Source organism: Triturus cristatus, chromosome 6, assembly GCF_964204655.1.
Source record: "Triturus cristatus chromosome 6, aTriCri1.1, whole genome shotgun sequence".
NCBI lineage: Eukaryota > Metazoa > Chordata > Amphibia > Caudata > Salamandridae > Triturus > Triturus cristatus.
The window spans coordinates 234003369-234020115 of NC_140589.1; the positions used below are offsets into that span (position 1 = coordinate 234003369).

The 16747-nt window shown below is 44.4% G+C and overlaps 1 protein-coding gene across 2 annotated transcripts in view; it reads left to right on the forward strand.

Moving 5' to 3' along the window:
• ITSN2 (intersectin 2) overlaps positions 1 to 16747 on the forward strand; it is a 1173023-nt gene that overhangs the window by 841603 nt on the left and 314673 nt on the right. For both annotated transcript variants that reach the window (XM_085610587.1, XM_085610588.1), the window contains 2 exons: positions 1756 to 1801; positions 1886 to 2007. In XM_085610587.1, the coding sequence (XP_085466713.1) occupies positions 1756 to 1801; positions 1886 to 2007 (168 nt within the window). The remainder of the gene's footprint in view (positions 1 to 1755; positions 1802 to 1885; positions 2008 to 16747) is intronic.

Below are 16747 nucleotides of genomic sequence, written 5' to 3' on the forward strand. Positions count from 1 at the left end.
CTGCCTGTTGTGACCAGTACGGGGACTATGTGTCTGCCGAGCTCTCATGGCGGGTGAGGGGACTCACTTGGGAGACTCAAGAACACTCCCCTGGAGCCCCAGGTTCTGCCTGAACAAGATCATTGGGCCCTTTGAGTGAAAGAAGATTTCCTGAGGAGACCGAGGTCCTGTGGGAGCTACAACAAGAGAATCCTGGGGGCAGAGTGTGAGATTCTGGTCCATTGAGAGCAGCACGCCAATCAAGTCATCTGCTTGTGTGCTCTCTGGAACCTCCATATGCCAAGTGGGCGCTGCAGAGAGAATAGAACTGCTGCACTGATAGAACCACTAGCCTGTGTGTGACGCCCTGATGCCAGGGGGGGGGGGGGGTTGCTGCAGCAGAGAGAAAGGGCCACTGCTTTGGTGCCGTACTGCCACAAAGGCAGGCCAGCTGCCCTTGGTAGTGCTGGGCCTCAAAGAAGGCTGTCGCCTCATCGATGCTGCTATTCAATCCCCATATCTCAGGAGATCACTTAGAAGACTAAGGTATGTGATCTGTGAAGACCCCTGCACTTCATTAGGTGGCCCGTAGTCCAAGAAGTGGGCCATCATCCAAAGATATCATGCAGTCATAACCACCTAGTGGGTTGTGGCCTGTGGAGCTGGATCCAAGTTTTACCACCTGCGTCCAGGAGCACCCAAGACCTGCTCCCCAGACAAAGTAGATTTACCAGCATATCGAAGGAGCGCTGTGGACATCTGCTGTTGAAGTCGCAAATTCCAGAGTTCTGCTCACTGGTGGGCTAGGAGCGCATCCCCGGAGACTCTGGACCACCATCCCTGTGAGTTTGGGTATGACTGACAACCAGGCTGTCGGGCCATAGGAGAAACTGCTCTGGCTGACACGCTCAGACGCAGGGACACATAGACTTTTGCACAAGGCCCTCATATAACTTCTAAGGCTTGAATTTGCTGGCAAGTGTAGAATGGGGAGCTCAAATGGCCCTCTCAAATGGGTTCTGAAATGGGGTTTTTATAACGAAGGAACCTGACTATAGCAGTGTGTTTCATACTGTAACTAGTAGATGCAGCCTGCATGCAAGCATTCACAGTGCATGTGGGCTCATGTAATCATCTGAGGGAACTCTGATATACAAAGTAGAAGTGATGGGGGACGTGGAGTCAAAGAGAAATGGATGATGTTGAAGAGAATTTTTTATTCACCATTCTTGCAGTAGATCTATCAAGCTGCAGTTACAGAATGAGACACAGTTTTGGGACCCATGCTGAGAATGTGTTATACGGTCTGTGTTCTTTGTAAGTCTTTTGTATTTCAAGTCAGATGAGCGGAGGCTTTTCTCATGTTGTGAGTAATATTGTGCATATGGATGATGGTGTTTTACCAGAATTTGTATTGAACGGATCTTTCTCAGTGATGGTATTGAAAGAGGGTTTATAGTTGAGTAGCCTGTTCAGTTTGTTTATGTTTTCCCTGTACTATATTTAACCTGGGCCTAAAAGTGAAGGTTAAGTGTGAGTACATTTGCCCTCATGGTCACTTTAATGAGAGTAGAGCTGGAGGCCGTGAAGTCATTCTAATCCTACCTCTACGCCAAACTTTATTTTTCACAGTTTTTTCCCTTTTTGATCGATTTTCTCCCAAGTCAGTGTTCAGCATTCTATATTTAATCTAGTTCAGTCATTGCTTTGGTTTATTTATTTATTTATGTACTTTTCCAGTGTTTTTTGTACTAAAAGCTGATGTTTTTATTTTAGGGTTTTGGTAGTGCTGGCAAAACAGGAACTTTAAGTAAAAAACCTGGTACGTATTAATATAATATTGTGGCAGGTCACCTATTCCTTCTTTGTGCTGAGTAAATGACTGTTGGTTTCTTATTCTATACAGAGATTGCCCAGGTTACATCTGCCTACACAGCAACAGGTACAGAGCAGCTAAGTCTTGCTCCAGGTCAGCTGATTCTAATTCTGAAGAAGAATGCGACGGGTTGGTGGCAAGGCGAATTGCAGGTAACTTAATCTAGGGAACCTTAATCAATTATAAAGTGGACACTGTTCCCTGGTTCAAGCTGTGTTTGAATATGAGTAGGGCTCATACCACGATACACTCCTTTGTTTCTGACAATCCCAAACCAGGGAAACTAGAGTCACAAGAGAGGCAATGCTTAGAGAAGAGGTTATGGTATTCTTTCAGCTGAAACGCAAAATAAACCAAACCGCTATTTAGAAAGTAATAATAAAAGCAGAAGGAGACCTTGATCGAGACAAGAAGTAGAATAAAAGGGAAATTACAAACAGTGTAAATTGGTGAAGGTAGAGCAGTTGAGGTAAAAACATTTGGAGGATATTTCAATAGTGACAGGTAGCGAAGTGCCAGCTTTAAGAGAAGGGATAATTAGTGGTGATTTTTAAGCTTGCATACTCCACGTGTTTCTGCTTTGTACTGAAAGGAAACGTTCCCAGGGATCTGAGTTGCAATTCCAAGAAGCACGTTTTCACTAAGTTATGGAACTTTGGTTTAAATTCTTCTGAGGATAATCCCACAGAGCTGACACCTGGGTGGGCTTCTTTTACCTAGGGTTCACAAAACAAGCTGTTAACTGACTGTGTTTGGAAACTTTGCAGCACCATGGTAAACATACTGTTGCTCTTTATCGTCTTGACAGCCTGTTAAATCTTGTCATGACCATGGAGATGTGCTTGTGATAGGATGTCTTGATATTAACCTATTGACTGCAGACTGGAGCTACTGCAGCATCTTGAGACTTTACTTGGAGCAATCCAAATTCACACCATTGGCAGGTTTATATTGACATTACATGGTCTTAAGGTGAAAGATGCCATTGTTTATCAGTTGAGACATACCAGGAAGAGCAACAGGGTATGCTCAGTGAGTGCTACAAACTACCCTACATGATGTCAGTGTCCGATTTTCAATCTGTGCATCTGTCACCCCTCAATAGAATGACAAAAAACATTTTCTTATCTGGTTAACAGTTTAGCAAGTGGATGTCTTTCAAAGGCGCTCTTTCTTCACACATGCACAATCTTCAGTTTTTGCATCTAATTTTAATGTGTAAAAGAAAATCCTTCTATTGTGCTCATCTGCTTCCAGTGCAGTTCCTCTGCTTGCTTGTTTTTCGAAAAGACGTGCTATATTTGATAGAGAATTCTAGCTACAAATTCCTTACCATAAAATTATCCCCAGGTGTCCGACTAGATCCTGAAATTTTTAGGGAGCTGTACCCCTGTGCTCCAGTTGGTGGCATTGATTAACTCCGTGTTGCATAGTTGGCAGCATCAGCACCAAAAGTGACATGCATGGTGCATATATAGGCACCACCCCAGCACGTTGACGTCAGTTAATTTCTTTCAGTGCCACCCAGCGCAGATCCAGAGAATGCTACCCAGTCAGTCACTTTTTGACTGAACTTTTTTCAAGACTTTTTGAGAGTTCTTCTCCTGGTGTGGCAGAGATGTCCACTAGGAATACCTGCTTCAAGTCTTGCAGCACCTGCCATCAACAGATGTCGATGGTGGACCTGCAGCTTGTTTGCCTCTGGTGCCTGGAGAGCGACCCTAATGAAAAGATCTGCGCCAGTTGCCATGTCATGCACCGGAAGGCCTTTAAGTAGCGGTCCCTTAAGCTCCTTGTCTCCCGGTGTGCGATTGCGATGGTCTCAATCCCTGTCGATAGGAAGGTCCCAAGATTGGTTGCAGAGTCCTTCCCCAGTACCGGACCCGATGCCGACACTCCTGGTGCCGCCAGCACTGTCCCCATTCTGATCCAGACATGGAACGCGGAGCCAGAGCCCTATTCCCATGGTGTGTGGACTTAACAGGGGCCAGGGGAATGGACACTTCTCCAGATACTGGCATGCTTTCTCCCCCTACCATGACTATGGAGGAGGGAGTGTCCTTTACAATGGTGGTGAGAAGCACGGCTGAGGTCTTGGACCTTAGCCTACCCATTGTGGCAGTCAAGATGACTGTCTTGACGGAGGTGCTTCGACCCAAAGTGACCCACTCAGAACTGCTTTTTCCATTCAGCGAAGCTCTTACTGACGTCCTGCTCGGGACCTGGTCCAAGCCCAGCACAGGGGCTCCTGTGAAAAGGACGATTGCCCACCACCCCGCCTGAAGTGACCTCAATTCATTCACACAACATCCCACCCTAGAGAGCTTGGTGGTCCAAGCCTCTTATCTCTCACGTAAATCCTGGCAATTTCCCCCCCGGGAAAAATAAGTTTTCTTCCACCAGCCTGGCACTGCACTCCGTGAATACCGATTTCCTTTTTGGCTATTATTCCGACGCTCTGTGGGATTCGGTTGTGCAGGTACTGCCCATGGTCTTGAAGAAAGCCTGGGCTACACTCATGGATCAAGGCTCAGGACTTGACAACATGTTCACGTCTCTTCTCAGTTCAGACCTGTTGCAGGATGCCTTGAGTTTTAATCTAGAGGCTCGGCAGCCAGTTGTCTGTCTTCCTTTGTACCAACATTTCCACATCTCCAAAAGGGGAGGTTTCTTGTGTGTCCAGTCTAGCTTTCAGATCCTCTTTCCTTTCAAACACCACTGAAGAAAATTAAATGACAGGCTTCCAAGAGGTGCGGTAACTTGAACGTTTATTCAGTAATAAGAGCTCCCATGACCAAGAGCTCCCGCTGCGCACCAGGATCTCTGCCAGCTGAACTAACGTTCACAGAGTCCTGGTCCGCATCGTTCCAGTCCTGGTCGTGAACCACAGTCAAACAATGCATTACATACAAACAGATCGGAGATATCCACACGCTGAGTACAGCACAAGATGCCTCCGCAAGATGCTGCATACCACAACTTTTCCCTCCCAAAAAGAAACAAACACAAGAATAAATTATAATTATCTGAAAGAGGCAATTAGTTATAGATTCCTCACCTTAGAATTACCCCCAGGTATCAGACTGGATCCGGAGAAATTTCTTCGTAGCAGTACCCTGCCCATCGGTAGGTGGCATCGGTCGACTCCGCGTTCGTCGGTGTCGTGATTGCCGGGATGACGTCGCGGTATCTACTTAGATGCCGCCCTCGCGCGCTGACGTCAGCGGTAGTGCTAGTCACTTTTTGACTACTCTTTCTCGACGTTTATTGAATTCTTTTCGAGCCGTTAGACTCCTGGTTCCTGGTGCATGTAGGGATGTCCCGTCCTCGACTCCTGACGCAAGTTAATGTCGATTACGGACCCACACCTCGTGTGCCTTTGGTGTTTGGTGCACGACCACGACCCGAAGTTGTGCTCCGACTGCCTGGCCATGAACCCGAAGTCTTTGCGGGAGCGGTCCCAAAAACTACTCGAGGCCCGGCAGTCAGCTCTGCGCAGCTCGAGGTCCCGGTCGAGAGGGAGTTCGCGGGACCGGTCGCGGAGTCATCACCTCCACTCATTGTCGAAGTCTTCGTCTTCGGGTAACTCGAAGTACAAAAAGAAGGCGAAGAAGCATCATCGCTCTTCGCGTTCTCCCCGTCCGTCGGCTGACATGACATGGGTTGCGGAAGGTAGTCGTTCAGCCCTGCCCGCGGAGCCTGTTGGGTGGACTCCGAGCCTCCCTCCCTTCCTGGGAGCCGGAGCGACCCCTGCCCAACTTTATAGTTTTTACCATGCCCTCCACTCGATCTTTGGGCAGCCCAGCTCCACCGGCGCGCCTTCGGGACATGCGGACTCGGCTGGGGGTGCTAGGCCTTCGAACCCGGCGACTTCGGCCCGGTGACGCAGGGATCCATGCCTGGATCTGGATTGGTGCCGGTCGACCTTACGACACCTCCTCCGGTGTCGAATCCACTAACGACATCTCCACCCCCTCCGATGCCAGTTGTGTCCCCAGCCGGCGTCGACCCCAGCCTCCACCCTGACATGGACATGGAGCTGGACTGGCGTCGACCGACGCCGGATAGCAGATGCCGGATCTGGCGCCGAGCCGTCCTTTTGTACCATTGTTCTATCCTGGCGTTCTTTTTCACCCTGAGTGGCAGCCAGAAGAGGATGAGGAGGACAGGGAGAGATCTGGTGACCATTTGAGTGAACCGGACTGGAGAGAGGAGTTGGGTGATGCCAGTGGTCTGGATACCTCACCAGACCCTGGTATCCTTTTTCTCCCTACCGTGGCTACTGAGGAGGGAGCCTCATACACAGTGGTGTTAGGTAGGGCGGCTGAGGCCTTGAACCTTGAGCTTCCTACGATGACGGTCAGGACCAACCCCCTGACCGAGGTGCTTCAACCGGCAGCGGCCTCTTCGGAGCCCCTACTGCCGTTCAATGAGGCCCTTACTGACATCCTTCTGGGCACCTGGTCCAAGCCCAGTACAGGGGCTCCTGTGGATATTATGATTGCCCAACGCCACTGAATACCGTCCTTGACCAAACTGTTTGCCCTTTCAACCAATTCATTAAACGATGGAGAATACAAAGCAACCTTATAATGTTTGACATCGTTCTTCTGTAAAAATTTGCACATCTTATGGGAGACCAAGTGAGTACCATTGTCGGTTACAATAAGGGAAGGAGAGCCCTCAACAGCAAAAACCCTCCTAAAAGATCTTAATGGCATTATCGGTAGTAGCTACATCACAAAACATATGATAAATCCACTTGGAATGATAGTCATCAAGATGAGAAACTTAAGATCATGAGGCAAAACTTCATAAGGCCCTGAAAAATACAGACCAACTTTGTCCCATGGCCTGTCAGGAAAGGGAACAGAATGCAAAGGTGTATTTATCGATTTCCAATTTTTGTCCGACAGTAGACATTCAGTGCATGAATTAATACAAAATTTGACCTGAGCTTCCAAAGAGGGCCACCAATAATACTACTTAACCAGGTGAGAAGTCTTGGTAACACCTAAATGACAATGATATGCAGATTTAATAATGTCTTCTCTTAGGCTTACAGGGGAAACAAATGATTCATGTTGCGTGACCATGCTATTGACGAGGGACAACTCAGATGCCACCATGGTAAAAGCTTCCAATTCACCACTATGCTTCCTATTCTCTGGCCATCCCTTTACAATGTATTCCATGACCTGTTTGAGATTCCTGTCCTTGCCATCATCTTCCATCCACAATTGTTCTGTGATGTTAGCATCCAAGGCTGCTACCACACATTCAGTGTCCCCAAAATCCTCAATTTCAGACTCATCATTTACGGCCATTCGCAACAAGCAGTCAGCCCTGAAATTCCTTCCACCAGATATATGCTTAATAGAAAAGTGAAACTCTTGCAGCTTTGAAAGTAATCTCACTAGTATGGCTGAAGCCTTACCCAGCCCTGTACCATTGAGTATATGTGTAAGGGGTTTATGGTCAGTAAAAAGTTCAAATACACGTCCCCAAATGTAATTCTTGAATTTGTCAATTGCCCATACGGAAGCGAGGGCCTCACTCTCAATAGTGCTGTAATGTGTCTCAGACTGTCTAATCATTCTTGATGAAAAGGCTATGGTGTGTTCCTTTCAAGATACCCATTGTTCTAGGACTGCACCCAACCTGGTGAGACTAGGATCTACAATGCGGAAGCATTGTAGAACTGTCCAGACTAGCATGCAAAGTAGGTGCCTCAACAATCAACTTCTTGACTTGGTCAAAGGATGACGAGACTTCATCAGACCAGACAAACTTTGAATCCAAACATAATTCCAGAGAGATAAAGATGACTACAATGAGGGATGCATTTACACATATGCTAGGAAATTTAATATTTTGATACATCAAGAGAAATTAGACATAGCAACAAATGTGTCATGAAGTTTATCCTCATTAACTGACTCAAATTTGAGTGAAGGAGAACCTGAAATAGCGAGGGAAGGGGGGAAACATACTTTTTTACCTGAGGCTGGCCCTCCAACAACGATAATAGGAGGAAACATATGGGACCCTATACCACCAAGGGGAGAGGAAGGGGATGGAGCCGAGTAAGGGGAAGCAGACAAGAAGAGGAAAAAGATCTGTAAGAGAAAGAAAAACTGGCAGAAACAACCAGAAGCATAAAAGAGAAGAAAACAGATGAAACACAACAAGATCTGAATGTTATTAATCTATCCAAAAGACAAATGAAAGACTCTCAGATTTCACTGTTCTGTCCTGTAAGCTATATGGACCATGCACAGACAAGGATAGACTTATATAAATACATCAGGAAAATAAAAGTAGCGAAAATATTTACTGAAAATTGAAAAATGAAAGAACATCAAAGAAAGTGGAAACCCCTACAGTTGGTCTGACAGTAGAAGACAGCTCATTTACAGTCACTAATTGACTTGGCAAACGAAGAGGGAAATCGGGAAATTACCCAGTTCCACAGCCAGTGCCCACAAATAGGGGCAGGAATGAGTGGTAAACAACCAAAATCACATTACTACCCACAGTTACCATCTGGGAACAAGATTGATGTCTTCTATGAAGTAGTAATACAAGTTCTCTACAAATTACCAAAAGAAAAATATATCAACAACCTGACATTTCAAGAGAAAAAGTCTCTTCAAGAATTACAAGACTAGTTGCTAGAGATCAAAATAGCCGGCAAAGGTGGAAAGTACATGAATAGTAATTATTATGAAAAACTAAAAGAATACCCAACGTCACAATACAAAAAAGAAATAGATGGAAAATGTAACTTTTGGAAACAGATGAAGTTATTGGACGATTATGAACAAAAATATTTAACAACTACCCACCCAGTAACAGCGACGATTTATTTCCTACTAAAAATTCACAAGCACTCAACCAAACCCCCAGGGAGACCGATAAAAATGAAGGGTGCATTATTGGAACCTATTGCAAACTACATTGACTTCTTCCTCATGTCCTATGTTCAAGATCTTAACTCCTATGTCAGAGATACAAGTGACTTATTGGGACACCTACAAGACATTCAATGGCAGAATACGTTCAATCACGATGGATTTAATTTCAATGTATACTAACATTGAGAATGAAATTGGTTTGAAAACTTGCAAATACATCCTAAAGTATGTATATGTATATATATGTGTGTATATATGTGTGTGTGTACACATATATGTATATGTGTCTATATATATATTCACTGAAAAAACCATAGGTTTCACACATGTTATAGTTAGCGGAAATTTTACTGATAAAAAACCAGTGAAATTCCCCCGTTATAGTTAGCGCAGGCAACTATAACTCACGCGACCGCAATCCTCTGCTGATGCTAATACTGTATTTAGACACTTATTTGCCCATGTCTTCTTCCATACATTTTTAGCTATACATATATTACAAATATTTTTTTTTCATAAAGACACATATGTCATCAGCAGAAGATTGCAGTCGCGTGAGTTATAGTTGCCTGCGCTAACTATAACGGGGGAATTTCACTGGTTTTTTATCAGTAAAATTTCCGCTAACTATAACATGTGTGAAACCTATGGTTTTTTCAGTGAATTTGCAAGGTTTTTTAAATGCTAATTCCTAACTATAACGTGTGTGAAACCTATGGTTTTTTCAGTGAATTAGTACGGTTTTTTAAATGCTAAGTTTTTTTCCCTTATAATAAGCCCTGTACATTTGGTGGCCTTCGGCCACCAAAAGCACAGGGGGTGGGGTAAGTGTGGATAGTGTTTTTTGCCCTTAACATAAGCCCTGTACATTTGGTGGCCTTCGGCCACCAAAAGCACAGGGGGTGGGGTAAGTGTGGATAGTGTTTTTTTTATTTTTATTTTTTTACCGTACGCTTACGGTAAGCGTACGGTAAGCGTACCCCGCGAAATTGCCGAAAAAAAAATAAAACCGTTTTTGCACTTGGGGGATGTTTGGGGACTCCCTCAACATGACTATGTGGGAGGGAGTTGTCAAAACAGCCCCTTTACATGTTTTTGGGCTTGATATTTTAAAAATCACTCTCAGTGCGAGAGACAAAATGGCGGCCGCCGCTTCCTGGTTTCGGCCGATTCGAATGTTTACTAAGATCTAAGAGCCAATCAGAATCGCGCTCGCGCACGCCACCGTACGCTTACCGTAAGCGTACGGTAAGCGTACCGTAAGCTGGCTCAGATATATATATTGATTTAAAGGCTATTTTCTCAGAATCTACTGAACAGATTTACACCAAACCTACAAAAGGCACTTCCTTGACCTAGGGACTACCTCTCTGCCAAATTTTGAGTAATTCTGTTCAGCCGTTCGGGCTGTAGCTCGTTCTAAAGGTTCTATGGAAAAATGCATGGGAAAAACGCGTTTTGGGACCCCCCTTTTATCTCAGCCCCCGCTTGACGGATCCCCCCGAGACTTTCAGGGTAGGAGCGGAGCGTAGCGCCCCACCTATTTTGAAAAATTTGCGAGGATTCGTCGACCGGCGCCAAAGTTATTCAAAATAGAATGTTGAGGTTTTCCTATGGAAACGTGGTCCTAACTATAACTACCTACTGGCTATCGCCAGTAGGTAATATATATATATATATGCTGAAAACAGCAAGAAGTTTCATGATCAGGTTTTGTGTTAGACATATGTAATATGTGTCTACCTGGAGCATCTTGGCATAGGTTAAAGGGCCAAAGACATTTCAACATTAATAGGAATATTGGAGTCCTTGTTGAAATGCATTAAAGTTTTGATCAAATTGCTACTTTTGATAATCAGGTGGTAGCCCTTAACAAAAACGATCATGCTCCAGAGCCTGCTGTATGTTTTCCAGAGATTACATTTGTATTTGAGGTGATGTTCTTCGGGTATCAGAGTGTAACTTGGTAGGCTGCCTAGTGTATGGGAAGATGATTCCAGAGATGGCCTCGATAGGTCTCTAGGTGCCGTATGAGCAAGGATGTCTTTTTAATTGTTTGTGTGGCCTCCAAGGTACACTTTATTACATAATGAAGTGCCTGGGCTGCTACTCCAGAACACCTGTTGGATTGTAGTTGCAGCTCACTGCATATCTGGCCTTTTGTTTGCTTGAATAAATCCTGAGCCATACAGCTATTGCTGATGGAAAGTTACCAGTACGGAATTTACTGTTTCTCAGCTTTGGAAATGTCCTTATTAACAATTGGCCCCACTGTGGCAGCTAAAAGAGGGCATATGCAGTATTTGATGAGTGCTCACACTTTTGAAGAATAACATTTATATTATATTAGGAGAGTAAGTGGAAGGGTATACATTTGTGTGGACATGGTGGATAGTTCTTCCTTGCTGGACAGTCCTTGTGATGTACCAGAATCATGGTGGCCAGAACAGATGGAATGGCTTTTGTATTTGTATTTATGGTGCTTGTAAAGCACATCAGTCATTCCGAGGGACATCAAGGCGCTAGGAAAGAATGCATGTGCTAAGCGGCTTACTCTTGACCTAGTTTAGATAGCTTCAGTATCTAGGAAAGGGAGTGGTTTTCAGTTTCTTCCTAAAGAGTACATGGTCCTCTGTGAGGCGTAGATCGAGTGGGAGATTATTCCATAGGGCTGTTGCTGCTTTAGAGAAAGATCTGTCACCCATTCTGACCTTGTATGTACGCTTGACTGAGGCAAAGGCCTGATAGCGTGATCTTAAGTTCTGTGAAGGAGCATGGAATTCTAGCCTATCTCGTAGAATGTAAGGGCCTGTTTTATGCAATGTTTTGTGTGCAAAACAGAGGATCTTGAAACTAGCTCTCTGTCTTACTGGTAGCCAGTGGAGCTCTTTTAGGCAGCTGGTAGCCGAGCTAAATTTCCTATTATTGCAAATTAACTTAGCAGCGGTGTTCTGAGCCATTTGAAGGCAGGTGAACAAATAATCAGCCATGCCCACATAAAGAGCATTTCCGTAGTCCAGCTGCTTAAAAACAGAGCTTGATTCACCAACGTTTTGCATTTTAAGGGAATCCAAGGAAAAAGCCTCCTGAGAAGTTTTATGGTGGCGAAACCTTTTCTGCAGGAGATGTGGACTTGTTTTTGCATTGATAGGGCATCGTCGAAGATGATGCCAAGATTTCTTGCAAACTGCTTAGGTACAGGGGCCGTGCCCAAGGCCTGGGGCCACCAGCTGTCGTCCCAGACTGTACGGACTCCCCCGAAGAGCAAGACCTCCTATTTATCGGCATTTAATTTTAAGCAGTGTTTGGACATCCAACCTGCGAGTTCTGATAGGCAGTTTATAAGGTTATTCTTAGTATCGGTGTTTGTCAGCCGATTTGTGAGAGGAATCACCAATTGCGTGTTGGCATATGAGCAGATTTCAAATACCCATTTCCTGCTGATGTCTGCCAGAGATGAGACGTAAGCATTAAAGAGGGTGGGGCCAAGGGTGGCCCCCTGGGAAACCCCATACTTAATGTCTTTTTGATTAGAAGAGCAAGATCCCATTTGTATTGTTTGTGTTCAGTCTTTAAAGAATGATGCAAACCAAGCTAGGGCTTTATGACAGATTCCTTTTTTGTGCAGAATTCGTAGTAGATGAAGGTGGGAGTCTGTCAAGAGCTGCACCGAGGTCTAGTAGAATCAGAGCTACGGCTTTTCCCTCATCGACAAGTGATCTGATGTTATCGGATATGGCTAACAGGGTGGCTTCAGTTCTGTTATTAGTCCTAAAACCCGTCTGTGAAGTATCAAGCAAGTCATTAGTCTCTAGGAAGGTAGTCAATTGTTTGTTTACTAAGCGTTCCAAAACCTTGGAAAGGTATGGCAACTGGGATATGGGACGGTAGTTCGCTGGGTCATGAATTTTTAGGCCTGCTTTTTTTTAATAATGGGAAAACCACTGTTTTCTTCCATAAGTCTGGGCAACAGACTGATTCTAGGGATTCGTTAAAAATTCTGGTGACATAAGGGCATAAAACAGACCCTAGTTGTGAAAATATATAGTGGGGGCAGGGATCCAGTGTTGATTCTGCTTTGACCTCGGACATTGCTTTAGCTACCTCTTCTCCTGTGAATGGAGTCAGAGCATCTAGTTGGACTTGGGCCAGGGGGTTGGGTGCTAGATTTTCCCTATCGATATCTTCAGATGCGTTGTCGAAGAACGTGTACATTTTTGACACTTTATCAATAAAGAAATTATTGATCAATTCACAGTTCTCTGACGTGATTTCCATAGTTTGTATCAAGTTAGTGGGATTACAGAATTCTCTAACGACCTTGTATAGTTCTTTAGTGCAATTATCTTCGATTCTTTTTGTGTAATAGTTAGTTTTTGCCTTTTTCATTGCCGCATGGTAAGTTATTAGATTGGCTAGATGGTTTTGTCTATCATCGCTGGTTTTGGAAAACCTCCATTTATGCTCGAGAGATCTACATTTCCTTTTTTGTGACTTAAGGTCAGGTGTGTACCATTTTTCCGAGCTGGATTTATTAACTGTGTTGCCAACACATTTGGGGGCGAATTGACTTAATGATTTTTCTATTTCTTGTTGTAGGTGCAATATCGATGTGTTAACGGATTTATGGTGCTGTGTAGGGTGTTCATAATGAGTTAAGTGGTTGGAAAATGACTCCTGAGTGACTAAATGGCAGGCTCTTTTACATGTCTGATAGGATGGTTCAATTCTTCAGTACTTGTTTGGGAGGCTGATTGAAAAGGAGATCAAAGCATGATCTGTCCAGGGCAGTAGTTTTATCTCGAGAATGTTAGTGTCTTTTATGTTAGTGAACAATAGGTCCAGAGTGTGTCCGGCTATATGAGTTGGTTCAGAGATTAACTGGGTGAGTTGTAATATTGCCATATCGTCCTTAAGATGTTTGACCCCAGGATTTGAGATATTTTCGTAATGTAGATTGAAGTGTCTAATGATTAAAAAAGTATTCTGTTTTAGGCTAAGGGGGAGAAGTTGAGAAAGTAGGTTTGTATTTAGTGCGGGATAGTAGCCGGAGGGGTTATAAATAACTGCCCCTCCCAGTAATAGGGTTTCTACTTGAGGCGTGGTGGTGGTAACGCAGGAGAGGTATTTTTTTATATAAAATAGCTGTGCCTCCACCTTTCTTGCCTTCCCTATTCTGTTTTAGAATTTTGTAATGGGGTGGTAGGGCAGTGACAATGTCAGGCGTGTTGTCATCGAGCCATGTTTCCGTAAAGAATGCCAAATCTGGGTTTAGCTCATTTAGGGTTGTCCATACTTCAATACTGTGTTTTGGGAGTGATCTGGAGTTAAAATAGATACAATTTAGGGCTTGGTTATTAGTCTTAGTGGGAGTCTTAGTGGCTGTTTTAGTGGGAGTTGGCTGAACATCGTCGCTTATCCATTTGCATTTAAGGCAAGTGAGAGGTCCCTCTATCTCAGTTGGAGATAGTTTAGACATGGTTTTGTCCTCTCTTGCCAGCTCGAGGAGACGATTTCTTGAGTAATGTAAGGCAGTGATGTTTTTTCGGGGTGAGAGGACCAGGGGTTCTGGCCCCTGGGCTCGGTCGGGCGCAGACGGGCTTGCCTTTGGCGTGCCAGCGGCGCGCGGGCGCGCAGCAGCCCCGTTTTTGTTTTGTGGCATGGCTCCTCCCTCAGCGCTACCCCCGGTGACTTACAGTTTGCACGCTAGGAGCTGTGTGTCAGTTTCCTGTTTCCCCACCCTTCGGGTAAGTGCACTTTTGCCCTAAGCTGTATCTAATGGTTACAATTTTGTCCGTTTTGGTAACTTTTAGCAAATTATGACAAGATATACAGCACTTTTAAACTGTTTATGCAAGTAGTGACCACTGCAGATTTTAACTGTTTCCTAACATCTATTAACTTTGCCTAATACAGGAAGGTAATTACATAATTGTATAAGGGAAACTAGCGCAACTGGGGCTTCCTGTTTCTAGGATACAGTGACCGATGAGCTGAATAACCTTTGAAGATGAAGAGTATTACTTGCATAATAAAGAATATATATATATATATTTATTTTTATTTGTATTTATTTACAAGGTTTTAAATAGCCCTGGCTTGGACCCAAGAGTATCAGAGCGCTTTACAAAGGTTTGGTAATACAGAATTGCAATATAACTTTTGTACATTGTGGTAGTGGAACAAGGCAATTTGAAAATTTAAAACAGTGTACTTTTTAAATGATGTAAATTAACTAGGAAAACATAAGTCAGACAACAGATCGAAGTTAGTAGGACAGGAAGTAAAGTAAAGTTAGTTAGTGGATAAGGAGGGGGAAGGGCGAGAAAGTGAGGGGTGGCTGTGGAGGGTGAGAGGTAGGGGAAAGCAAGTGGAAGAAGGTGGGTACTACCCGAAAAATGAAAAAGGGGGGTGGTCGTAAATGTAAGAATTGAATGGAGGGGGGGGAAAGAGGGTGACACAATAAGTAGAGGGGACCTATACAGTCAGGGCAGGGTTAAGAGTTAGTGTCTAGTGACAATGTATTAAGGACCCAGTATTTGTTGAGAAGGAGCAGCTTGATGTCTTTTTTGAAGCTGGGGTAGAAGGGGTTCCCTCGTAGATCTTTAGGGAGGGCATTCAAGACGGAGGGCGCGTTTCCAGAGAAAGAGCGAGACTGTGTTGATTTCTTTTTTAATAAGAGAGGGACAAGGACGAGAGCGTTAGAGCTCCTCATTGTTCTAGTACAGCCCGCTTTGTGGAGTTTATCAGAGAGGTAAGATGGGATGTTTTGATGGAGGGCTTTGTGCGTAATGCAAGCAGTGTTGTAAGTGGATCTGCCTTCAATAGGAAGCCATTTAAGGTCTTTAAGGACGGGGGAGATGTGATCAAACCGCTTACAATCTGTAATAAGCCTGGCAGCAAGGTTAAGAACGGATTTGATAGGGGCTAGGTGGACTTTAGGAGTTCCTGGGAGAATGGCATTACCATAGTCGAGTCTAGACAGGACCAATGAGTGCACCACTGATTTAAAGTCATCAGCAGGAATAAAGGGTTTAATTTTTTTGAGATGGTGGAGTGTGAAGAGAGCACCTTTGGCCGAATTTTGTATGTGGGGAGTAAGACTGAGGCTCTGGTCGACACTGATGCCGAGGGATTTGACTGAGTTAGAGATGGAAAGAGAGCAATTGAGAGCTTTGATGTCAGAGATCCAGTGTTGAATAGGGAGTGAGTTGTTTTTAGGAGAGAATAGGATGATTTCAGTTTTTTTAGGGTTGAGTTTAAGGTGGTTGTGATGGAACCAAAGTTGAATCTTAGTCAAGGCATCATTGAGGTGTAAAACCTCAGCATGGGATTTGATCTCGTAGTAAAGTTGGGTGTCATCAGCATAGAGGTGGTAACTGATTTTCGCTTGCTTAAGAATGAGGGTGAGGGGTTCCATGAAGAGGTTGAATAGAGTGGGAGAGAGAATAGAGCCCTGGGGGACGCCAAAGGTGGCCGGGAGAGGTTTAGAAAGGCAATCTCTGACTTTAATTTGTTGGGTTCTATGTTGGAAAAAGGAGGTGAACTATTTGAGGACAGCACCATTGAAGCCAAAACGGTCTTTGAGAATATTGAGTAAGGCGGCATGGTTAACGGTATCAAAAGCAGCAGAGAGGTCAAGAAGAATGAGAAGGGAGGATTCGCCTTTGTCTAGGGAGTGGTGGATGTCATCAATAATGTTGAGCATGGCCGTTTCAGTGCTGCAGCCCTTTTGAAAACCTGATTGTAATGCTTCCAAGAGGTTGAATGAGTCGATGTGTTTGTCCAACTGGAGCAGGGCGCATTTTTCCAGGGCCTTAGATAGGAAAGGAAGGTTAGAAATAGGGCGTAGATTATTTAAGTCATTGGGGTCAGCTGTAGAGTTTTTGATGGTGGGGGTAATTTGTCCTAGTTGAATGGAAGCAGAGACACTACCGGTGGCTAGGGAGGAGTTGATGATAGTGGTCCAATATGG